The sequence below is a fragment of the Equus caballus genome, chromosome 3 (assembly GCF_041296265.1).
Source record: "Equus caballus isolate H_3958 breed thoroughbred chromosome 3, TB-T2T, whole genome shotgun sequence".
Classification (NCBI taxonomy): domain Eukaryota; kingdom Metazoa; phylum Chordata; class Mammalia; order Perissodactyla; family Equidae; genus Equus; species Equus caballus.
In genome coordinates, this window is record NC_091686.1 from 29,300,439 (window position 1) to 29,326,422 (window position 25,984).

At 53.2% G+C, this 25,984-nt stretch overlaps 1 protein-coding gene across 2 annotated transcripts in view; it reads left to right on the top strand.

The window, feature by feature from the left end:
- The window catches only part of CMIP (c-Maf inducing protein), a 240,906-nt gene that overhangs the window by 126,040 nt on the left and 88,882 nt on the right, over positions 1 to 25,984 (top strand). For both annotated transcript variants that reach the window (XM_023637379.2, XM_023637380.2), the window contains exon 2: positions 20,693 to 20,818. In XM_023637379.2, coding sequence (XP_023493147.1) covers positions 20,693 to 20,818 — 126 coding nt within the window. The remainder of the gene's footprint in view (positions 1 to 20,692; positions 20,819 to 25,984) is intronic.

The following is a 25,984-nucleotide window of genomic DNA, read 5'->3' on the forward strand; positions in this document are numbered from 1 at the left end:
GTTTCACGTGTGGCCAACTGGTAGATGTGGCCACAAACCAGGCTCGGGAAGACTGAGCTCATTGAGTGGTGATCTGGAGGAGCCTGGTGGGCATCAAGGTGGTGGTGGCAGCAGGCACTCTCTAGAATGTGAGTCCTCCGCTCGAACGAAAACTCCACAAAGGTGAGAAGCTTTGTCTCATTCGATGACGTGTTCCCATCACCCAGAACACGCTGGAAACACTTTCATGGCACACAGGAAGCTCTCAATAAATATTTGATGAATGAATAAACTGTGAGTCTGAAGCTCAGGAAACAGACTCTTAATCCAGTGTTTAGATTATTCATTTCATGCTGAGTACAAGGCTGTGTGTGTGTGTGTATAAAATCATCCTTCTCTGTCAGAGGAATGACCCTGTTTTTCCCTGAAGTGGTCATAGAGCTTTCTGTGGAAATTGATGAGGCCATTGATCTGGCATTAAGAACGTGTCGACATCGATTGACTGCAGTAACACACAATGGCTTAGTTCATCCTACGAGGGCGGCCGATGTTCTTGGAAGTAAACTCCGTTTCACGCTGTACAGACCAGGCTGGCGTCATCCATCATCTGAGTTATCAACACCTGATTAGATGCCAGCAGGTGATTTTCTGCTCTTGAAATGGGCTCTGAAGGGGGTCCCTTGAGACCTTACTTCCTCCCCTCTGTCCATCCAGGGAAGGGATGCTGCTGGCCGCCGGCTGCCGTGGAGTCTCTTGGGCCTGGACACCTGCGTGTCCGAGTGTTCCCTGATTGCCCAGGCCCTAGACTAAGGAAGAACAGGGGCTTCTTATTAAGGTGAAAGTCACGTAATTAAAATTAGCCATTTTAAGGTATACAATTCAGTGGCCTCTAGTACATTCACAGTGTTCCACCACCTCTATCTAGTTCTGGAATAACTCTCATCACCTCCAAAGGCCACCGCACGCCCGTTAGCGGTCACTCCCTGCCCCCCTGCCCCAGCCCTTAGCCACCACGAATCTGCTTGCTGCCTCCGTGGATTTGTCCGTTCTGGATATTTCATGTAAATGGAATCATGCGCTGTAGGCCTTTGTGCCTGGCTTCTTTCATTCATTTAGCATGATGTCCACGTTGTAGCCTGTGTTGGTATGAATTCTTTCCATTGTGCAGGGAAGTTCGTGTCCAATCACAGAATTTGCGGGCGCCCCGTAACACAGCACCTCTCCGCCGGTCCTCTTCCCTGGACGTTGGCGGTTCCTTGGCGTGGCCCTGGCTGGAGGAGAGCCCCACCCGTCCTCCTCCTGCACCCAGATGTCCAACCTGTCCCTTCGGCCTGGCCAAAGCCACAGGACCAAGCCCACACCTCCAGCTCGGCCTTCCCCACCCTCCCCACGCCCATCTGGCTCTCTGATCTCGTCATCTCATTGCCCAACCTGCTCCCTCGGGCCATCAAGCTGCAGCCACGCCCACTTCCCACATTCCCCCATGCCTTTCCATCTCCTTGGCCCGGCAAACTCCTACTCATTTCTCAAGAGTCAGAGCAGGATCGGTGGTTGTCTTCTTTATCCCCGCGGGGGAGTCAGTACCCGTCTTGTAGTATTGTCTCATCCTGTGCTAACCATGTCCCCCATCCTTCTGGAGCTCCTGGAGGACAGAGCACCCGGCACTGCCAGGGAGTGTTTGCTGAGTGAATAAGTGATCCAGTGAGAAGTAAACCGATGGCATTCTCGCGCTCAGACTTCATTGCTTTCCCGTGCTGGCTTCTGCGATTTGACGTGTTATTTATTCGTGCTCCCGTCTTTCTCCAGAAGGGATTTGGGGTTTGCTTGGGTCTAAGTAGCTACTTGTAGTGAATGGTGTTGCCCCCCTCCTTGCCTTCTGACTTCAGGACCCAACTCATCCAGGCTCCATCAGAGATAGGATTCTGGAAACTATCGAGTAAACGGGGTGCTGAAATGGAGAAAGTAACCTTTGTACCACTCTTCTGAGAACACAAGCTTTGGAAATGCTTTTTACAGACAAGGCAGAAATCACGCTGTGGCCGGTGTCCCTGAGGGGAAAGACCCAATAGAACTTGAACGCAGCTCCTCCTTCATTGAGGTGACGGCTTGTTGTGACTGTTAGGATAGCAACGTTGACGATGGAAAGGGGTGCTTGTTCGGGGCTCACCCAGCTGCAGAGACATGTAGCAACAGGGCGCCTTGGGGACAGTTTTGTGAGTCACCCTTTACAAGGCCTGCTCACACGCCCTGCTTACTTGATCTCTCGTGCACGGGGGGAGTCTGATCCCTGTGGCCCCCACTTTCCTCCCTTATCCAGTGGAAATCCAGGCACCACAGCCTGGCGCTCAAGGCTCTCCATAATTTGGATCCAACCGGTTTTTCTGACTCATCTCCCTTAACCTCCATCTCCCGGCCTGATAGACCCCTCTTCATCCCTCAAAACACACCTTGAACGTCACATTCTCTCCAGAGGCTTCCCGAGTGATCCCATGGGGAGTTAGGGAGTCCCCCTCCCCAGGGGCTCCCGGGCCTGCCTGTCTGCAGATCCCACACTCCCGGCATTCTGATCCTTCGTACACGTGTCTCCCTGCCCTGCTCAGCTCAGAGCTCCGTAAAGGATTCTGGACTACGTTTCTTTCTTGGAGCAAATGCTTGACAAGTGAGTGAGGAGGTTTCTGTGTGGGTGCTTAAAGATGAGGAAAGGAGGCAAACAGACAGAGAACTCAAAGAGGACAGATCTCTGGTTTCAAATGTGGGGGTTCCTGAATTCTGGGGGGCCACATAAATCTGTTGGGACTCATGAGCTGTTTTTTCTAATTTTGGTAAGTGTAGAGAACGGGCTGTGTGAGATAAAATCTATGGGGTTGGTTGATTGGTTTTTGTTTTTCAGTACAATGTGTTTAGTTGGGTTTGGCAATACCGGTTACGTGGTTTGATCCAGAATGCTAGTGGACAGACAGAGAGGGTCTTTTGTTCATGAGAAAGGGGACGTGCACAACTCATTCCCACGGGCAGGGTCCTGCGGAAGGCACCTGCACGTTGGACCGGCTGTTTACAACTGGCGTCCATTCTGACCTGTCCGTTCCTAGGCTGTATCAGCTGTTAAATATTTTCACTGTCACCTCTGCTTGTTATGTCATAAGTAGATCCTGTTTGGTAGGCAGATGATGTGATTGGTCCGTGTGGCCCTCGGGGACAGAGACTAGGAGGCTCGCTCCACCTCTCCACACCCACAGCCACCACTTAGAAAGTCCTTGGCTTCCCCAGCTTCCACACAGACCATCCTGACCACCTCAGTCATTGTTCCCATTTTACTGGTGACAAAACCGAGGCTCCCAGAGGTGTGAGGTGGCCACCCGAGGAGTGAGTCCACATTCCAGATCTTTCCTCTACCCCGCCTGGCTTCCCGAAGTTATTGAGCGTCTGTGTCTCCCTCCTCTCCTGCCTTGGGGGAGCAGATTTTTTTTTTTTTTTTTTTTTGGCTTCTTTGTTTTAGAGCAGTTTTAGGTTCACAGCAAAATTGAGAGGAAGGCCGAGAGATTTCCCATAAACCCCCACCCCCCGACACATGCGTGGTGCCCTCGCCTGTCAGCATCCCCACTGGACGGGTGTATTTGTTACAGTTGGTGAACCTGCATCGACATAGTAGAATCACCCAAATTTCGTATATGTCACGATTCACTCTTGTTGTAAATTCTATGGGTTTGGACAAATGTATCCACCACTATAGTGTCAGACAGAATAGGTTTCACTGCCCTAAAAATCCTCTGTGCTCTGCCTGTCCATCCCTTTCTCCCCTCCCCAACCCCTGGCAGCCACGGACCTTTTCACTGTCTCCATAGCTGTGCCTTTTCCAGAGTGTCATACAGGTGAAATCATACAGTGTGTTGCCTTTGCAGATTAGCTTCTTTCACTCAGCAGTTTGCCTTTAAGATTCCTTAAGGTCTTTTCAGGGCTTGGTGGCTCATTTCTTTTTAGCGCTGAATAATATTCCGTTGTCAGCTTCTTTATCCATTCACCTGCTGAAGGATGTCTTGGTTGCCTCCAGGTGTTGGCAGTTACTAATGAAGCTGCTGCAAACATCGTGTGTAGGGTTTTGTGTGGATATTAGTTTTCAGGAGCAGATTTCTAATGATTCCAGAGACCCCGCCTCTGGGTGGTGAGCGAGAGCTGGCACGGGCCTTAGAGACCGTTCTCGCCCTGCAGCCCAGCTTCCTTGGAGAAAGAACCCTGGGTCTGTGCCTAAGCAGCCAGCATGTAAGAATCCGCTTGTTACACATCCTGGAACCCTGGGATGGAAGCCTGCACCCCCCCAGGCAAGATCTGAGCCGAGAACAATCAGGGATTTCCCACTTTGTACTTGAACGGCACCTGCCATGGCTGCCAGCACCCGCTTCCCCAAGAAGTATCATGTTTATTTGTCTAAGATTATACCCTGCCTGCCTCCGAGAGGACTGTGGCTTCTCAGAGCTAAGACACCATGCGAAGCGAGGCAAGCAGGATCTCACGGAGCCAGCCCCGCCAGGTCCCCGGAGACGGCCCATTACCCCGAGCCTTGCTGGGCTGCCTCGAGCTTTCTGTTCAGGCGGAAAAAGGGAAACACGGCTTACAAGGTTTTTGTTTTCTGATGGGGAGACGCACACAAACCCATCCCCAGGGATAGATCCCTTCCCTTCTCCCTCCTTCCCTACTCACGGATTAAACCTCTTTAAGAGATTTTAGGTAGTCTTGTCAATCACGGTTGCCTCTAAAAGATAGAAGGTCTCTTTAAATTCTGACCCTTGCCATGAGGGGCTTGTGAGCATGGTCCCCTTATGTCCCCATGTGGTGTTCTCATCTCAGGCCAGGGGTGGTTTCCCTTTGGGAAATACCGAGTGCTGGTCTCCCTCCTTCTCCAGGATTCTCTCTGTGTGATGGGTGAGTTACTCTCTACTTCCCCATGAAACTATCTGGCCATGCCCGGATCAACGTCCCCTCTCGCTCTTACGCCATTTATTGGTTTCACTTGAGCTCATCCTCATCTGACACCCTGTGTATTTTGCTTATTTACCTTGTTTTCTGTCTCTCTCCCCCACTGCCAGAAAGTTCTATGAGAGCAGGAGCGTGGTTTATTTACGGCACACAGTAGGTCCTCAGTGCTGTCTGCACTGACATTTGTTGTCTCTGACTGTGCGCTGCACACTGTGCTGAGTGGATTCCAGGCACCCCCTCATTCAGTCCTCACAATGATCCAGTCAGCTGGGCTCTGTTATCTTCCCCATTTCACAGATGAGGAAACTGAGGTTCCAGAAGACTAAGTTGCTCTCTGGCCCAGGGCGCAGAGCTGAGGTGTGAAGTCAGTGTCTGACTCGCAAGCCTGGGTTCTTTACTGTTACAATGTGAGAAAATATGTAAAAAAACTATGAAGTTACTCCGAACTCAGCCATAGATTGATGGAGAGGAATGTGGTGTTTTCAAAGGAATCTTTTTATTGAGTTGTGTAAAATACTACAGAAAATCCCACAAATACACTTTGGTGAATTTGCGCAAATTGAGCTTGTCCTTGTAACCTGTACCCAGATTAAGTCACAGAGTATGTCCACCCCTGAGACCCTCCCTGGTCTCCTTTTCAGGGTGACCACTGCCTTGCCCTTTGCTGTATCTGAACCTTATGTAAACAGACTCACACGGAATGTGCTCTCGTCGGTGAAACTCATCAAATTGCTGCAAAGACTTCAGTTTGCTCGTTCTCACTGTCCGTGGTTTTCCACTGAACGAATAGGCCCTGATTTATTTATGCATTTTACTATCGATGAGCACTTGTGAAGTGCTGCTGTGGACCCGGTGACGTGGTGACCGTGTGTACGCGGTCTGGTTGGGGACAGCTGGGATGCAGAGGGTAGGGGTGGAGTCAGCTCTAGCAGATGCTGCTGCCAGGTTTCTTTCCGAAGTGCTGGACCAGTTCACGCTCCCTCCAGCAGTGGCCGAGCATCCTGGTTTCTCCACATCCCGGCCATCAGGGGGTACTATCATGTTTTTTCCAATTTTTTAAATTGTGGCAAAATATACATAACATAAAATTTGCCATTTTAGCCATTTTTCTGTGTACAGTTCAGTGGCACTGAGTGCATTCACACTGTCGTGCAGCCGTCACCACTGTCGTCTCTAGGACTCCTTCATCTTGTAAAACTGGAACTCTGTCTCCATGAAACAATAGATCCCTCAGCCGGACCTGTGCCATCACAGGTGGAAACTGTCTTTTTGCTTATATTTTTCTCTAAACATTAATTCAGCACCTGGAGTTTGCCCCACCCTCCATGACAAGTCGAGGGATGGACAAAAGGAGGGAGGTAGCTGGGCCACTTTTGACAAAGCCTGAGTGTGTGAAGGACTTTTTGAGAATCAGCTGACCTTCATTAGTATGCACCGAGGCCTGTGACACTGTTGTTCCCGTTTCACAGACGGGTCAGGGAGGCACCAAGAGGGAAGCTGCTTTCACACCACAACAGCGCTGTGGAATTGTTATGACAAACCGTGTGACCCACAAAAGCCTGAAGAATTTATTATCTGGCCCTTTAAAGAAAACCTTGGCCGGCCTCTGGTTTAGGTTGAAGGGCTGGAGTTCCACTCCTGGCTTTATTAATAACTGGGAGCAGGGCTTAGAGCAGGGCATTTCTCTTCTCTGGGCCTCGGTTTTCTCAACTGTCAAATGGGATCATACTGGCACCCATCCCGTGGGTCATTCTAAGGAGTCAGTGGGAAGATGTCCACAAGCGTTGACCCACATAGCTGGTCCTTAATCAGAATGGCTCTGGACGCGGCTAAGGCGGCAGATTGAAATGCAGTGTCCCTGCTCCCAGGAGCTCACTGCACAGAAACAGCTGATGTCAGTGCACGGGAAGGCACCAGGGTGGAGGTGTAGCCCAGCCTATGCGACCCAGAGGCAGGTGCCCCTATTTCCAGGCTGTCACAGGCCACAGTTTTTCCCCAGCTGAATTACACCATCCAGTAGCGAAATGTTTCTGAAGACCTGGAAATTCGCCCTCCGATCCCTGGTATCCTTACGTCTGGAACACCAAATCGATAGGCCTGCATGACATCCGAACGTGATCCTGGAATTAAATTAATACTCACACTAAAAATACACACATACGGTTGCTGCTCCCAGCCTTTGACTCGGAGCTCTAATCTTGAGCCAGCGTGCCCTTTCCTTTTGCAGAAGCATCTGTACTGAGCATGGCGAGGAGATCGAACGTGAAGGGGAGCAGAGACGTCCCTTTCTGCCATGTTAGCCATGAGGAAAGTTTCTGTTTTCTCACCACCGCCTCCTCTGTGTCTCCGAGGCCGGTTTTGAGAAGGCTGCCGCCTGTCCTGCCGGTCTGAGTCCCTCTGTGAAAGATGCTCTGCACCTGCGGAGAAAATTGAGCTCCCTCGCTGGCCTGATTCCGTCCGCCAAGCTCAGGCCTCCTTGTCCTGCCCAAGGCGAAAGGCACCTGAGAAAGAGCGGGCCCTCCCAAGGAGCTCGTTTTCATAGAAAACTTCCCCAGAATTCCCTGCAAACTTGTTTCTTGGGCTTAAATCTAAGCATTTTACCCTACAACCCGGGAATCCCACTCCTGGGTATTTACCCAAAAGACTGTTTTTGCCACCAACCTCCCCCGCCCCCAAAAAAAAGTAAGTGCAAAAATGTTCACAGCAGCTTTTACACAATAGCCCCAAACTTTTCGGAAACAACCAAAGATCCGTAAACAACGGTGGCGCATAGCAAGGAGCGCTGCTCTGCGATTAAAAGGAAGATTGAGCTACAGACGTGCATCTCACGGACATCACGCTAAGCTGGAGAAGCCAGACATGAAAGCTGTCTACCGCAAGCTTCTGTTTGTCAGAAGTTCAAGAGCCAGTCTATAGCGAGAGATGCCAGTGCGGTGGACAGGGCGGCCTGGGGAGGGGCCCCGGGGGCCCTCTGGGGTGTTGGAGATGTCCCCTATTTTGACCTGGGTGACGGTGACACAGGGCTGTGCCTGTGCAAAACCAGGTCCCGCTGAACCTTCAGACTGGTCCACTTTCACACTTTACACACTGTACTGTTTATGTAGTGCGCCTTAACTTTAGAAAGAGCTAGGCGGGGAGAGAGAGAGAGAATGCAAGGATTTGGGATGGTTGGGCGGGCGGGGCTGTGCCCTGGTCTGGGTCCTGTCTCAGGCCCCCGGGGGAGTCCTTGCACCCAAACCTCACCTAGTAACTTCCTCTTCCCAGACCGGAGTCCTGCACACTGTGGCTCCTTGCGCTTTCTGTTTCCTCTGCTGGGAGTGTCCGGTGCTGCCCTGCCCACCTGAAGACCCTGCTCATAGGTCACTCCTGGGAAGCCTTCCCATGTCCAGAATGTTCCTCCCCCTCCTGCCCTTTGTCCTTACACCCCTCAATTACAGTGCTTATCACTTCATGTTGTCCTTACCTCTGTCCACCTCTGGTCCCCCCCCCCCCCCCCCGCCAATCAAGCGGCTGACTCTGGCACACCCTGGGCATCTTGGGGCTCTCGGGCCAGCGTCTGGCAGAGCCAGCAGGAGACATGGTACTGTGGATGAGGACCTGGCTTCTGAGTCAATGAGGCGACCTCTCCACTGACCAGCTGTGACCAGTGGCCCACTATTTAACTGCTCCGAGCCTCCCTTTCTTCCTCTACGAGATGAGGGTCCTAGCAGTACCGCTTTCCCAGAGTCCCTGTGAAGCATCAGGGAGATGGGGCTGTGGACTGCCCCAGGGGCCTACTATTTGGGGTGCCCTCGATCCATACGAGCTGCTGTGGTCCTTAAAAATGTTTGCTGACTCAGTGGTTGGAAACGTGCTGACTTTGTGTCACGGCCCTCAGGAGCCTTGATCGACTGCTCTGATGGCAAAGCTGCCGGGTGGCACAGATGCCAAGCATCGTGCCCCGAGGACCCAGATTTCCATCCCTCTGCCCAAGCCTGCGATGGTGACCGGGGTTCGAAGAGTCTGAATGTGGAAATATCAGTCCTTCACTCTATTATTAAACCTCTTGAGCCATTTGGCCATAAAAGGGGGCAGCTGCCATGGCTGGACTGATGATTAATGAGCCAGCGTGCCTCCTGACCGTCTCCACAGAGCATGATCTGTAGAGAGCAGGCTTGACCTGCCCCGGCACCAGCCCTGCCCTCCTGGCCCATCCTCCAGGCGCCGCTCCTCTGAGGCCTGGGCAGTGGGGAAGCAGGGCTGGTGGCTCCTCCCCTGTCTTGAAGATCCCACGGCCCCCAGGCGGCCCCTCCCAGGCCCCCAAGGAGGGCTGGGCTGTGAGGGGGCTTGATTGAGACGGCGCAGGAGGAGGTGGGGAGCCGGTGTCCACAGGCACATGGCCCAGAGCTCCTGGGATGCCAACTGGGGCTGACCCTGACCATCCATCACTGATGGCATCCTGCTTGTCCCTGCTCATCCAGAGCTGGGTGATCCCCCATGCGCCAGGCTGACTGCAAGCCAGGGCGCTCCTCTCTGTGCCATCTTTCTGGAGCAATCTATGGGTGGTGAAGGAACCTGGAGAGCCCTTGCACAAAGCCTCTTCTTGCTTCTGGCTGAGACTTGAACATAATTGCCTGGCTATAACTAGCTCCTCCTTAGCACCTGGCACCGTGCTGGGCGTTTATCTCACTGACCTCGAACGAATGAACCCCCACCTCCTCGTGTCCTGCCCGCAGCACCCTCCCGGCCTTCTTTCTCAGGCCTCGCCAAGTGCTACTCTCTTGGGGTGACTGCATGAGAGCAGTTCCCTGTATCAAGTTCTTACAAGGTGCCGAGCTACATTCACTTAATTGCTCTCCACAAACACCCTTACGATAGATATACTGTTACCTTTTTTATTGTGGTATAATCACATCCCATGAAATTCCCGTATGGGTCATACGGAAACTCTGTTTGAAGTACTGCCACACTGTTTTCCCGACCGGCTGCGCCATTTTGCATTCCCACCAGCAGTATACGAGCGTTCCAGTTTCTCCGCTTCTTCACCAACACTTGTTATTATCTTTTTTTATCTTTAGTAGCCATCCTAATGGGTGGCAATACTCTCTCACTTTTACAAGGGAGAAAATGGAGGCTCAGAGAGGCCAAATGACTTGCCTAAGGCCACACAGCCAGCAAGTGGTGGAGCCTGGGTTCTGACTCTAGACATTCTGATTTTTCAAAAGATCTTCTAATTGAAGTGTAACATACACACAGAAAAGTGACACATTGTGTCCCGCTTATGTGTTTTAGCAAAGTGAACACACTGTGTCACTCCCAACGCGAATCAAGAACTAGACCAGTGCGAGGCCTCCAGAAGCTCCCTCTTGCCCCTTTCCAGTACTGTCCCCATCCGGGGCGACAGTAGGGTCACCAACTCGTACCAGTTTTCCCAGAACTTTCCCGGTTTTAGTGCCGAATATCCGATGCTTGAGAAACCCCTCATTCTCAGGCAAACCAGACAGCTGGTCACCCCAATACCCAGCACACTGACTTCTCACAGCGTGGAGCGAGTTTTCCCTATTTCTGAGCTTTCTATAAATGGACGCATGCAGTATGTGCTTCTGTGTCTAGTTTCTCTTGCACAGCGTTGTTGTTACAAACCACGAAGTCAGCTCCGACTCCTGACGACCCCACCAATGAGTGCTGTCCGCAGGGTCCTGTCCCCAGCAGCCCTTCTCAGCTTCTGTAGACTCAGGCCTGTGGCTTCCTTCATGGAGTCCCATCCGTCTCCTGTCCGGTCTCCCTCTCCTGCCGCCTTCGCTTTCCCCAGCATCGTGTTCTTGTTGGTACGGTCCATCCACGTGTTGTGTGTAGTCGTGGATCCTTCCTTCTCGTTGTTGTGTAACTGTTCCACTGGGTGAGTGGACCCCGATTTCTTGATCCAGTCTTCTGTTGGTGGGCGTCTGGGTAGCTCCCAGTCTGTTCCAGTCTGGGGCTCTGTGGTCCTCGGGGAGCATTTGTGTACAGGTCTTTGGGAGGACGTATGTCGGCGTTTTTTCACAGGAGTGGGGCTGCTGGTCGCAGGGGATGCGTATGTCCAGCTTTGGCAGATCCTATTGTGAAGTTTTCTGAAGTGGTTTAGCAATTGCGATTTCCACCAGCAGTTGAGGAGCATTCCAGCTGCTCCGTATCCACGCCGACCCTTGTCGTCGTCTTTCTCGTTGGAGCCGTTCTGCTGGAGGACTGTCGAGCCCCTGATTTTTAACTCACTAGCTTTTATAGACCAAGGCCAGGAAAGTCCGCAGGTCTCAGTTCTCTTCCTACTTCTGTCCTGAGTAGCTGTGCGTGGTCGGTCAAGGTGCGTACCTGCGCAGAGCCTCTGTTTCTGGTCTGTCACAAGGGCGATGGTGATACCTGCCTACCGGGGGCTGGCGGGGGGCCATGCTGATGTGGGAGGTGGGCAGGGTGTGCCAGCAGTGGTGCTCCCAGCCAGGGAGGTCCCAACACTAGGGCAGGAGGAGGGGTGCCTGGCATTCATGCCCACCAACAGCTCCACTGGGCCTGAGAGGGGCCTGGGGCCAGTCCCTCCATCCAGGCTCCCTCTGAGCCTTGATCAGTTTCTCAGCTGTCTGGGACGCAGATTCTATCCATCTGACCTGCCCCTCCCTCCATTTTCCTGGGTCATGTTTCTCTCCCACCAACTTATCAGCTCCATGTGTAGCACTGTGTCCCTCCCCTTCACTGCCATGTCCCCAGGCCCTGGTATTGGTTACACATGGGAAGGGTTCCACATGCTGAGTGACTGCATGACCTCAGTCCCAAGGTGACCGTTACCCTAGCCGCATTTCAAGTGCTCAGTGGCTCCTGCGTCGGGCAGCGCAGATACAGAGCATTTCCATCATTGCAGAAAGTTCCACCAGACAGTGCCAATCTAGAGTTATTTATGCTGTGAAGAACTTAGAATAATCACCCCCGCCACCAAGAGAAGATCGGACAAAGCACCACAAAACACAAGAAGGATGTATCTTTCCTGTAAGAGATTTTCTTGCTCCGAACCCAGTTACTTTTACTTTACACATAATTCTAATGCGCTTGGTGCTCTGGTTTCACAGGCCACAGCAGTAACCTTTTGAGGGTAGGGTGTGGGGGCAGATTCATTGGCAGCAATAGGAAGTAACCATTTGGCATCCAGAGAATGATGGGAGAAGCTGTTCAAAACAGACCCATCTCTCCAACTCCAGGCCGGAGTGTAGCAGTGCGCAGCTCTCTATTCCCAAGTGGCACCGAGGGCATCGCTGGGCTGCAGCCCAGCTCACCGGTGGAGGGGTTGGGGGGGGGGTCACAACACCAGGGACCCTGGGCAACAAGAAGAGGTCACATCATGTTCGGTCTGTTTGGTTACAGAAACGAGGGGACGGGGACGGCGTTTGAGGAGATGAGCTCTGGGACCGGGGCCCAGACTGGCTCATCTAGCAGCAAATTGTTCCCCGCCGCTTTGCTCTCCCTGCTCAACTCTCCCTTTGTGGCATTCAAGAGAACATCCAAATATTTTGACAGGCCTTTCCCAAATGAGCGTGTGTGGGTTTCTGCCCTGGAGGCCGAGTCGAGCCGGAGGTGGCCTGCTGACCTGCGGGGCTGGATGGCAGTCAGTTGGAAGGCAGATGCTGAGACCCCCCGCTGTGCCGGGGCCGCCTCTGACGTCCTCTCTGGTCCCCGCCCCTTTCTGCACAGGCGCCTTCACGATGCACGCGCACACCCGTACGCACACTGGAGTTAGGAGCTGGCTGGAGGAGTTGGGCAGAGCGTAGGGATGGAGGGCACAGTCTTGGGGGTCGTGAGGTTGAGTTCAGTGTCTTCTCTCTTGAAAACAGGAGCTGCAACATGGCCTTACCTCTCCATGCCTCAGTTTCTTCTTCTGTAACGTGTGGATAAATGGGGGCCATCACAGCTGCCCCCTGCAGCATTGTTGTTGTTCTGATAAATGGGATAATGTATCCAAAGCCCTCAGCACGGTGCCGGCCACATGGTGACCGCTGGGTAAAGGTCAGCCAGGGCACCTGTGTGTGTCTGTTGGGGGAGCTTGGCGAGGGTTGTGTGTGCAGGGTGCATGTCCTGCCAGGTCACTGAGAAAAACATGCGGCAGGCTGTTCACGATGGCCAAAAGGTGGACAACTCAGATGTCCTTCAGCTGATGAAGGGGTCAAGAAAACGTGGCCTGTGCATTCAGCGGAACATTATTCAGCCGTAAAAAGGATGGAAGTACTGACGCGTGGTACGTGCAACATGGAGGAACTTCGAAAACGTTCAAGTGTAAGGAGCCGGACAGAAAGGACCCCAGATTGTCTGATTCCGTCAATACGAAATGTCCAGAGTAGGCAAATCCACAGGGACAGATTGCAGACCGGTGGTCACCAGGGACTGGGGTGATGTCACAGCGAGTGACCACTTAATGGCTATGGGGCTTCCTTTTGGGATAATGAAAATGTGTCTGAACTGAATTGAGGTGGAGGTTGCACTGCATTGTGAGTGCACCCAAATGCCACTGAATTGTATGTTTTCAAATAGTTAATGTTTAATTTTCTGTCAGATGAGTTTTATCTCAATTTTTTGAAAAGCAGAAGGGGAAGTGAGGGCTGAAGCCCACTCCCCTAGTCCAAGCCACTTCACGGCACCACCACGGAGTAATGGTGTCATCACTATTATTATTGCCGTTGTTGTTGACTGTCCAAGGCGGGGCTGGAAGGGGCTCTCCTGCCCTCCGACTTGCGTCTCTCCATCGAGCCCGGGGTTTGTGTGTGGGTGCCAGAGCCATTCCTTCCTCATGCCAGCAGGGCAGTGCCGTGTGGAACCAGGCCATGCAGCCTGGGTCCCCTGCATGATGACTCAGGTGGCTTCCGTACGTGGAGCAAGGAGACGTGTCCCCAGCATCGCGCACCCAGCTGGCAGCCAGGGCAGCAACCCCCCATGACACACCGCCTGTGTTCTCAGCCCAGGTCCCCAGCTGGGCGAGGTTTCCCAGTCTCCCACATCCTCCGGTCTCGGGAGCGTGCTGGTGGAGGGTGGATGATTCCTGACCAGCTTTTCCTTTTGGGGTCCGGGAGCCTCCTCCCCCCGCCCTGCCAGGAACAGTGCTGGGCGCCTTCCTGACGTGTGCCTTGAGTCAGCCTGCAGCCTCGTCTGGGGGGCCTCGGACGTCATGATTCATAAGCACTTTTAGAGAAATCCCCATGGAAACCAGCAGGCAGTTTAGGCGAGAGGGAGCTGGCTCCCTGGAAAGGTGGGGGGAGGTGATGACTGGGGGACTCGGGGTGGGGGGCGCTGTCTCAGGGTCTTTGGTCACCCCACTCGCTGCCCACTTTGACGCCTGGGAAGTCCGAGAAGGTGCCCTGTTTGGGATGTCAGCTCTGAAGACCTTGGGGAATCACTGGGGCCCTGTTGAGTCCCCCAGGCCCTGCTTTCTCTAGCGCAGACCTCACCAGGGAAGCAGCTCATCTCAGAAACGAAAGCAGAGCGAGACTGTTCTCTTCCCGTCCTGCAAACACCCAGACCCCAAACTGGCCCCTCATCAGTCCCAGAGAGGGAAAGGACAGAGGCCTCCGACCAGATCCCTGACTCCCATGGGAGAGCAGCATCCCCAGGGCCAGGACCCCAGCTTACAGACGGCTGCAACCCAACACCCACCCTGTGTGGTCGCACTGTGAGCACTCAGCTTCCAGCCCGTCACACTGAACGCACCCGGGTCGGAACATGGCTTCCAGCCGGACCCCGGCAAGCGGGGGGCCCAGCACGAAGGCCCCCCGGTCTTAGCCAGGACTCCCCAGTTCTCTCTACTGTCTCTTCAATGAGAACAGTTTGGCGACAACATAAAATAGGCCCTTACCCTTTGTCCCAGTCATTCCATTTCTGGGAATCTGGCCTAAGGAAATAATCCTAAATATAGGCTAGAAAAACATGTTTCACAAGGATGTTCACCGTGCAGTTGTTTATAGTGGCGTAAAATGAAACCGCCGCACTGTCGGGGGTGGAGGGGGTAGGGTTGATGATAAATGGTGGCCGAGCCGGCCCTGATGGCCTAGTGGTTACAGTTCAGCGGCTCGGGTTCCGTGCCCGGGCACAGGACCACACCACCCGTCTGTCAGTTGGCATGCTGTGGCAGTGGCTCACGCAGAAGAACTGGAAGAACCTACAACTAGAATATACAACTGTGTACGGAGGCTTTGGGGAGTGGGGGAGGGGGGAGATCGGCAACAGATGTTAGCTCAGGGCGAATCTTTCCCAGCAAAGAAAAACAAAAACAAAAATTAAATAAATAGTGGCCGAGGGGCCAGCCTGGTGGCACAGTGGTTAAGTTTGCACGTTCCGCTTCGGTGGCCCAGGGTTCGCTGGTTTGGATCGCGGGTGTGGACATGGCACTGCTTGGCAAAGCCATGCTGTGGCAGGCGTCCCACATATAAAATAGTGGAAGATAGGCACAGATGTTAGCTCAGGGCCAGTCTTCCTCAGCAAAAAAGAGGAGGATTGGCAGCAGATGTTAGCTTAGGGCTGATCTTCCTCAAACAAATAAAAATAAATAAATAAATAGTGGCTGAATATCTTATAGCCACTAAAATGATAGTTCTGGAGGTTATGGTTCAGAATATGGGATGTGCATATGATCTAGCATTATGTGAAAAAAAGCAGGTTACAAAATTATATGTACCCGTAAGATTTGGGCTCTGTTAAAAAAAAAAAAAAACTTATGTCTAAAAAATAATCAGGAAGGTAATATATGCAGTGCTAATGAGTGGTCTTGATACAGTTTTATCTGAAAGATTTCATCCTGTTCATCATCTTCCAGATTATCTTGAATATTCACGCAGTGCCATAGTTAGGTTTGAGGTGTAATTTACATTCAGTAGCGTTCACGCTTTTAGTGTGCAGATCTGTGAGTTTTGACAAACGTATAGTCTAGTAACCAGCACCCCAGTCAAGATATAGAATACTTCCATGACCCCAAAAAGTGCCCCCATGTCCCTCAGTAACTGGTCCCTTCCCCTGTCCCAGCCGCTGGGCGACTGCTGGTCTGATGTGTCCACCCCTGTGGTTTTGTGTATTCCGGGATGTTGTATAAATGGAGTCATACAGAACGGCTTGCCCTGCTTTCACAGGTAGAAATAACTTTTAATCTGTTTATTGTCCACTCAGAGCTGGATTTCCTCCCTTCCCTCGAGTGGAGGAGCATTTAATTTCTCCTTCTCTTCTAACCCAGCGTTTACCCCATGCAGGAATCTCCTCCCCTGTAGTCCTGTTCAGATTACCAGGGAATTATCAGTCATCTGTGAAATCATCCCCAGCGTGTGAAAGTACCCAGGACGAAGCTGCCTGGTCCGCGTTGGCTCACACCGAGTCCAGAGAGCAGCCCCTGGGGGCTTTGCGTCCCAGTCTGTCCCGTTTCCCTTACACGCCTCGTGGCTCCTGCCTCGGCTCTGTGGACTATGATGGTGACAGCAACAGCAGGAGTGGTGGCAGCAGCAGTTAATTTTTCTTTTTATTTTGTTTTGTTTTGGTTTTTGTTGTTGTTTGTGGGTTTTTTTAGGAAGATTAGCCCTGAGCTAACTGCTGCCAATCCTCCTCTTTTTGCTGAGCAAGACTGGCCCTGAGCTAACATCCGTGCCCACCTTCCTCTACTTTATATGTGGGACGCCTACCACAGCGTGGCTTGCCATGAGGTGCCGTGTCCGCACCCGGGATCCAAACCCCAGGCCACCGAAGCGGAATGTGCGCACTTAACCGCTGCGCCACCGGGCCGGCCCCTTGGGTTAATGTTTCTTAATAAACGTTTCCTTTAGAACAGCTTGAGATGTACAGAAAAGTTACAGATGGTGCAGAGAATTCCCATATGCCCCACACCCCGCTGCCCTACTTGGTACCATCTTACAATGGCATGATGCATTTGTCCCAACTGATGAACCGACATTGATAGGCTGTTGTTAGAGTCCCTCCTTTATTCGATTTCCTCAGTTTTCACCTTGTCCCTTTTCTGTCCCAGGATCCCCCGGTCAGTACTTTTCGTCATCGTGTCTCCAAAGACTTCTCTTGGTTGGGACACTTGCTCGAACTTCCCTTGAACTGGTCATGCATTTTGGGGCATGGCCTGCCACTGGGGTTGCTCTGATGTTTTTCTCATGGTTAGACTAGAATTATGGGTTTTGAGGAGGAAGACTCCAGAGATGAAGTCTAATCTTTCTCACAACAGTTCATTTTGTTAAGCTTTTCAGTATGTTCTAAGTGCTATGCTAAGCCCTTGACACACTGGATCTCCTTTAAGGTTCCTAATAATTTATTAAGTTCTCGTTTTACCACTGGAAGAAACGGGTTCAGAGAGGTGCAGCAACTTACATAAAGACACACAATAAGTGGCTCAAACACAGGTCCTGTTGAGTCTACAGATTCTGCTTTTAGCCAGTACTGCTTCAAATGATGGGAAAGTGATACAGCTGTTTTTAAAAAACAGTATGTATTTATTTATACCCAGCCTCTCCCCCAAAAAGCCTGTGTTGCAACTTCTAATTAAGGCCACATTGAAGCGGCTAAAGCAGGGTCGTGAGAAAGGCAGACGCAGGCGGTCAGTGAGCGCTCCCTCATGTCAGATCGCACACGTCACTGGAGGTCCTCTGCCGGAACGTGCTGCCACGGGCTTGGTGTGGCACTGGGCAGCAAGCGCGGAGGGTCTCCGAGGAGGCTGTGAGGGAAGGAGAAGCTGCGAGGCCCTCTGCCTATGTGTCCCAGGTGCGATTCTAAGAAGCGAGGCTGCCTTGGATGGTCACGTTCACGCCTTTGCGGCCACTCTCCCCCCCTGCTGGGATTTTCGGAGTGGATTTCGTGTCTCTCTCTTGTATGCAGTTTTCCAAATGCATGGACCTTAAAAGGGGAGAGAAGTGACATGGGCCACCAAGAAAAGGCATTTGGTGCAACCGGGCACCCAAGTGCCGTTGCTTCCTAATGGAGATTTTTTTTAAAAATCTATTAATGTATTTTTAATATTTTGATTTAATTTTTAAGCATAATAAACAAAAAAAGCATCTTCCCAAGCATGTTATGCATAGTGATTATAAGTAATCCATGGATGAACATTTTTTGATTTAGGAAAATATTCCTTCGTTTATTAAGAAAACGACGCTCACCTCCGTAAACGTCAGGCTCTGCTTGGGCCCTTGGAACAGGTCAGAGGAGAATTCCTGCTCTTACGGTGCAGAAACCCCACGGGGCAGACAGGCTGTCAGCCACACCCACCATAAATACTCGAACGTGGGTTGGGAAAATAAGCCCATAGCCGATCCCCCAAGCCCCTGGTCTCACTGATATTCTCAGGACAAGACATGCTGGTGGGCTGAGCTGTTTATTGCAGAATTTCGAGAACACGATAGTGTGGAGGATGCTGGAAGAGGGCAGAAGGTGAAGGGGAGCCCACGTGTCCGCCTCTGGGGCCCGCTGATGGAGCCATGCTGGTCGGACACGCGGCCGCCTGGGCTCCTGCTGAGGGCGGGCCATGTGCTGGTGAGAAGGGAGGACGAACTTGGCTGCCTCCCCGACTCCCCGCCAGGGTCTGACCTGGACCTGTGCAGGAGCCTCCAGGCTGTTCCCTGCTTCCGCCTACTCCTCCCAGTGATGCTATAAAACCTTCCTAAAGCCGCTGCAGTGTCCACCCCCCAGGGAGTGGTACCTGGGCCCCCAGCTGGGCCTTCGCGTCCCTCCAGGGGTGGCCTGCTCATCTCTCCAGGGCATTTCTTACCCTGGCCTCCCTCCCTGAACACTGCCAGCTTCTTCCCGCCCCTGGGCCTTTGCACTGGCTGTGTGCTCTGAGATGCACTTTCCCTCCATCTTCCCAGGGAGCTCCAGCTCCCAGCCTCCTGTCCACCACACCACATTTGGATTCTTGGTGCAGCACTTGCTGCTGTCCTATAGTTTATTTATTGGGGTGGTTTGTTCGTCTGCTGTCTCTTGCCCCCACTGGGCCCTGGTCTCAGACACTCACTGCTGTATCCCCAGCACCCAGCCTATGGCCTGGAAGTAATGGGTGCTTAATAAATATCTGTCAGATGAATGGACGAGCGAGTGAATGAATGGGCAGGTCAATTGATCAGTCGCTGTTCCCTCCTGAGCTGGTGACTGATCGGGTAAGGGAAGTTTGAGGCAGCTGAAGCTCTCAGCCCTCTCCGCCGCCACCACCACCAGACCTCAGCTTTGGCAGGCAGAACCTGAAACTGACACACCTCCTGGAGGTCCTGAGTCCTTAGGTAGAATAGCTTGTTGGGCCACGGATTTGAAATCACGTCTGCCTCTTGCTTGAGCATGGTGCTCAGGGCGCCGAGTCCAGAGTCAGCAGCTGAGTTCAGTCTTGGCCACACCCCTGCCCAGCTGGGTGACCTTGGGCATGTGGCATGCCCCCCTGAGCCTCAGCATCCTCATCTGTGCAGTGGGATGGCCCCAGCTCCTGCTCCATGGGCCTGTCGTGAGGATTAAAGGAGATGGTGTTCATCGAGTGCCCGGGAGCCTTGGCGTCTCAGGCTTAGGGAGATGTTAGCTGTTGCTCCTCTCAGCTGTGCTACACTCGCCTCCGATTCTGCTGAACTCTGGCTTCCTGGGGACAGGGTGACAAGGGTGCTGCTGGTCCCTGGTGGCAGGTGCATGCTCCTGGTGCCTTCTCTCTGTGACGGCGGACCTCACTCACAGAGCAGTGAATGGCTGTGAGTTTCTCTTGCCCCACCCTCACCCCAGAGTTGACCAATGAGAGCCTTTATCCTTCTTTCTTTCCACACAAATTCTCGAGCCCTCGCCACGTGCCAGGCACTGGGGAGAGAGAGCAGGGACCAAGACAAACAGGAGCCTGACCTTACGGAGCTGCAGCCTGGCCAGGAGGCAGCTGTCAAACAGATAGCACATGATACAAGGCCACAATAATTAAACCGGGCATGGTGAGCACAGAGGCCACCAGGGAGGATGCGACCCACTGGGTTATGAGGTCCAGAGGGTCACAGGTTCCCCCCAGAAGTCCTGCTGAGCTGAGACCTGGAGAGGAGAAGAGAAGATGCCAGGGGTGGGGCCGCGGCCTTTTTGGGACAAGGAGCAAGCTGAGTTTTTGGTGCTGTCAGTGGGCCCACGTAGAGGAGCACAGAAAGGGCAAGAAATTCCCAGGGAGGGAGGGGTGGCTGGAGGCGGAAGCAAGACCAGACCTGCAGGCCTGTTGATGGTGGATGGGAACGTGGATTTCGTGGTTGGGCCACTGGGAGCCATTGAAGGATGCTTAGTAGGGGAATAAAGGGATCGAGTTTGCTGACTTGGAACGCGGCCCTGGGTGCTGAGTGGAGAGCACGTGCCTGTAGGAAGGGATGAGGCGAGAAGACCAGTGAGGGGGCTGTGACTGCTTTCTGGGAAGGGGAGGGTGATGGCTTGGACACTGTGAGGGATAGAGGGACTCAGGCTCCGCCCCGTGCTGGGCCCTGCGGCTGCCAGGAGAACAGTCCTCGGGGCTTCCCTCAGGGACCCCAGTCTAGTCCCGACTCTGCGCCTCCAAACACGTGGGCGAGGTTCCCGCACGGCCCCTCCCCTCCAGCTGGATGCCGCCAGCTAGGAAATTCAGAGTCCCTTTGGTCCCTGAAGTTGCAGAGTTTTTGTACCAGCTCAGTTTGCTCATTGCCAGCATGGGGCTATTTTTCTGGAACCTTCTTCTGAGGCGCCGATGTTGTGCCTGATCTTGTAACCAATGCATGTCTTTTCTTTTTTTTTTTTTTTTTTGCTGCAGCCAACTGGGTACATGGAAAACTCGGTCTCCTACAGCGCTATTGAAGATGTTCAGCTGCTGTCCTGGGAGAACGCCCCGAAGTACTGTTTACAGCTCACGGTTCCTGGGGGAACGGTCCTCCTGCAGGTAGGATAAACACGAACGAGCAGCTGTCCCCCCTCCCCGCACGCACCCTCCTCTTCCCTCCCAGGGAGACGGCCAGCTGTCAGGAGGAAAGGTGGTTTAACTGAGGAAGTTTTTTCTCCAAGTATGAAAAAGTGTAAACTGGGGCTCATGCAGGTAGAGGAAAAGGGAATGCGCATGGATTGAGCTCCAGCTGCATGCCTGCCACAGTCTAGGAGCTTTACATGCTGAGTTTTTGTTTCATTAAACAAACCTGAGAAATAGGTTTTCTGATCTCCCTTTTACAGATGAGGAAACTGAGGCATGTGTGCATGTTGTTAGGCCTTAAAAGGCTGTAAGAAGCAAGTAAGCAACAGATGGTACTTTTTGCTATACTTCAAATGGGGAGATTTCTTACTTCTCACTGGTCTAATAAGCCGTTTGAATCTTTGATGGAAGTATGAGCTGTCTCCTCGGAAAAGTGTGCGTTTTGGGTATATTGGTCAAGGACTGTTGATCGGAAATGATACAAATGTTATTCAAAGTGTCTGAAGCAAAAAGAGAATTTAATGCTATATTAAAATAACGGGGAAGTCAGGCATAGCTGGATCCAGGAGTCAAATCATATTAATATTCAGCATCTTTCTCTCCATCTCCTGGCTCTGCTTCTGTGTGTTGGCTTCATTGTCAGGCAGGATCTCTCCATTTGGTGGGGGAGGTGGACTTCTGGCAGTCTCAAGCCACATTCTTGGAGCTCGTAATCCTTTGAAATGTGACAGCGTTTTTTCCTTCCAATATCTTTCTATAAAATCTCTGGAAGATTCCCGATTGGCTCTACTGTAGTCCTTTGCACCCCAGGGAATGCCCTACTCTGAGTCGCATGCCCACCCTTGACCACAGAGCTGTGTACTCTCGTAGCCCTACCAGGACCTCATGGACAGGGGACAAGAAGGCCCTCCGAGAAAGGAACTGTGGTGGAAAAAAGTCACATGGCCACTGCAGAACATACATTCGACATGTTCTGTATCATTTCAGGGAGAGCCACCCCAATTTCCAGCAGAGACCCCAAGTCAGAAACTCCTCATCTAGAGAGAAAGTTCTCTCTTGTCATTGGGAGAACTGTCTGCCCTGACCTTTCTTTTAGGAGCGTTTTCTTTCTTACTTTGTCACTCCAGGGAGACCTGCTCTGAGCCCAAAGAGATGTTGCCTAAAACCCGTTTCAAAAGTGCCCACTAGAGGGGCCAGCCCAGTGGCGCAGTGGTTAAGTTCCTGCGCTCTGCTTTGGCGGCCCAGGATTCTCAGGTCTGGATCCTAGGTGCAGACCCGCACACCACTCATCAAGCCACGCTGAGGCAGGTGTCCCACATACAAAATAGAGGAAGATTGGCACAGATGTTAGCTCAGGGACAATCTTCCTCAAGCAAGAAGATGAAGATTAGCAACAGATTTTTAGCACATGGCCAATCTTCCTCACCAAAAAAAAAAAAGAGAGAGAGAGAGAGAGACCCGGGCCTGGGGAATATATTGATTAAAAAAAAAAAAAAAAGTGGCTACTAGATTGTGTAACAACATTGGAGCCAAGAGGCACGCACTTTGGCCTCTGAGGAATGCTGAGCTCGACAAGCTGAGTGTAACAGCTAAACATCCCCTCGAAAAATCCCGTTCTTTCCTGTCGTCTCTTGGAGGACACCCAAACGTGCCTGCCCGTCTGCCTTCTTCTTCAGGCTCTCGCTCTCACTCGGCAGCTTTCCTTTTATCCGCCCTTACCTTTGCCCTCGTCCCCTGCAGCCCCAGAGCTGTCCTCTCTGTCCTTCCCGCCCATCCCATGGCTGCAGCAGAGTCTCTGAGTTCTGACCACCCTGGACTTGGGGGAGCAGTGGTGGAAGATCGGGGGGCAATAATGGGGTTCCGTGGAAAGTTGAGAAGAGGAGGGCCTGCTGAGGAAATCTGATGGAACCACAGAGCCCTGAGCTGGGGGAGGAGGTGGATAAGCCCGCAGCCCCATCCTTGAAGAGCTGCGGGCCCCCGGGGAGACAGAGCCGTAGACAAATGACCAGAGAGAAAACAGCTAAAATAGACGTAAGTCCCAACAACTGAGAGTCCAGAGCAGGAAGTGACTCACTCGGCCCGTGGGCGCCAGACAAGGCTCCTCCCGGGTGGCAACATTAGAGCTGGGCGTAGAGGGATGCGTAGGAGTGTGCCGGGATGGGAGTACACACTCTGGGCAGAGGGAATGCAGGTGCAAAGCGTGAATGCGAGGGAGGGGGTATTTGCTGCCCTGAAGGAGAGAGGAGGGATTCAGGACCCTGTGGATGCGTCACAACCACATTGCACAGGTCTTGTTAGCTGAGTGAGGAAGGCACCCTCTATTCTGAGGGCAATCGGGAGGCCCTGAAAGCTCTTAAGGGGTAGAGGGAACAATAGGAGGACCGGTCTGGTTGCAGGGCAGAGGAGGCTGGGTGTGTGAGTGCCAGAGGGAGGTGGGAGAGGGGGATACCCTCGGAGTGGCCCAGCTAGAGGGGGGAGGCCTCAGCCGCCATCTACCCGGGTAGAGTGGTCGCTGCCCTGCCAGCAAGAGAGCCTCATAGCATCTGGGCGTGGACGGGACAGCATGACCCAAGGAAGTACCCTGAGCCTCGCTCGCCCTGGGGACAGAGGAGCAGTCAGGCTGCAAGGGAAACCGGTCGCTGGGATCGCCTGGAATGTCCCTTTAACCCAGGCCGTGGCTGCAGGCCGGCTGTGATGACTCGCCTGGCTGGGGCTGCGTCAGGCTGTGGCCTCACGTCAGAGCTCCCCCTGCCGTGCTCACGCCTGTGACTGCCCCCTGCTCCAGCGGACGGTGCAGCCCGCACAGCCCGGGAGCCAGAGGCTGGAGCAGGAGAGCAGCCGGGAGAGGAAGCGGTCGGCCGGCGGATCCTGGGATCCAGAGCTGGATTCAGAGCCAGGGCAGGGGACACAGACACAGCCTCCGTCCCATCACCCAGGGGACCCCAGGTGGGTGCAGCCGCCTCGGTCTCTCCCTTGCTGTCATTCCCCTCAGCTTCTACCTTGCGTCCTCCTTGTCATCACCCTCCTCCCCCTCCCTCCCGTGACTCATGGGTGGCGTGTGGCCGTCTCGTTATATAAGTGGGTTCCGAGTCATCTTGGAGATGGGCTCCAGGCCAGGAGATCTGTCTGGTAGTGAAGTGGCCGGGGGGCACCTGGAGCCCCAGGGTGGTGGCCCGAGGTGCCGGGCAGGGCGCTCCTCACATGCTGTCGTGACAGTTGGTGGGATCCCGTGCTCTGGGCTTGTCCCCATTCACGTGACAGGCCCCAGAGCTATGGCGTGACAAAGAGCCCTCTTCCCTGCTCCGGGCGGCAGGGAGGCCCGAGAAGCAGCCAGGTGTGCACGGGGGCCAAGGCTGACTCGAGGAGCTTCTGGTCGGCGGACGAGTGAAGACGCCTGGAACTGTGCTGTCCGTACAGCAGCCACTAGCCACCGTGGGTCATTTGCATTTAAGTTTAATTTATTAAATCAGATTAAGGATGCAGTTCCTCAGCCCTCTAGCCGCGTTTCAAATGCTCAGTAGCCACTTGCAGCTGGTGCCTCCTGTATTGGACAGCGCAGGTGAACACTTCCATTGTCACAGGAAGTTCTGCTGTATGGGGCTGGACCCTAGGACTTTGCGTTTTGACCCATGCTCCATACACTGAACCACCCCCTCACACCCAGGGGAAATAACCTCAGAATGAAAGGGGGTCTTTAGCATTCTGGCATCCCTGCATCCCTGAGGGGGCCCTGTCCTGCTTCAGGTGGCACAGCTATTCTCCATGTAGGGGCGATGTGAGGGACGTGCGGGCGTCCCTATGCCAGCCTGCCTGCTCTCTCTCCTCCTCTCTCTGTCTCTCTTTCAGGTTTTCTGTTATGTGTGTGTGTCTGATTTCTCTGTCTCTCTGACACTTTTTCTCCACCTCTCCCCTCACCTCCCCTTCTCTCCCCTCCCCTCCCCTTCTCTCTCTCCCTTGCTCTGTTTAATTTCCTGCATCTCTTGTGGTTTCTCTGTCTGCTTTCCTTCTCCGAGCCTCTCTCTGCACCTCGCTGCACCCTGAGCCCTCCTCTCTGTGTGTCTTGACCTAACTCTCTCTCCGTGTCTCTCCTCTCTCCATTCCTCCTTCTTCTCTCTCTGTCCCTCTCCCAGGGACCTCCTTACAAAGCTGCTTTGTAAGAATTGGAATCACTGCCTCACTCAGACTTCTGGGAGCTGACCTATCTGGGTTCAAGGAAGGTTAAGAGACGCTCTTGGGCAAGTGTCCCTCCTCCGGAGCCCAGATTGCCAAGCAGTCCGCCAGCGGGGCGTCAGGTCGTCAGACAGAGCTCCCAGCCTTCCAGCCCGGGTCCAGTCGATGCGCTTCTGGGTGCTTTGTGGTTTTCAGCATGAGCTCCCTAATGCCGTGCTATTAGCATCCCCGGTTACAGAAAGCACCCATTTATCTTCTTTCCTCCCTTCATGCCCTTTCTGCTGGCGTTTCATTGTGAGGAGGTAACTACCTAAGTACCTCAACGGTGCGATCAAAGCATCCTGGGTGGGCGCAGCTCCCCGCCCACGGGGTGGGGTGGCGGGAATTAAAGGCTATGGGGCCACAGATCTTCTTCTGGAGATTTCTGCCTCGCAGTTGGGTTTCTGCCCATCCTTGAGAAGCGGACAGAACCCGCTGCTCTAGAACAAGGTTTCAGGAGGAACAAGAACAACGAGACTCTCCTTCCCAGAGAGGTTCTGCTTCTTTCTGGAAGGGTTTCGGAGACCGCTCTTCTCATTGATGTTCCAGAAGGTCTCTCGGGAGGCCGGACGACTATTTACCCCAAACACTGGCAGCCGGGCGGGGGCGGGGCGGGGTCCCTTCTTACTGGAAGCTGGAGAGAGACCTTTCCGGTCTGAGAAGCACGTGCTGTTTTTCCCTAAGAAGTCAGCCGGGGAAGGAGCTCTGGGGAGAGTCACCCGGGTGCACCCTTGGCTGTTTTTCTTACCTCTCGAGACAATACAACAATGAGAGAGAACTTGGCAACTTTCAAAGAGGAAATTAGGCAGAATTTGCCTGGAACGAGGCCCTCTGCGTATTAGAAAGATTTATCACTAGGAGAAGTTGGCGCCGGCCCCCGGGGCTCTTTCCCATGCTCCAGGCCCATCTCCTGAGTGACCCTCAGGACTTCGA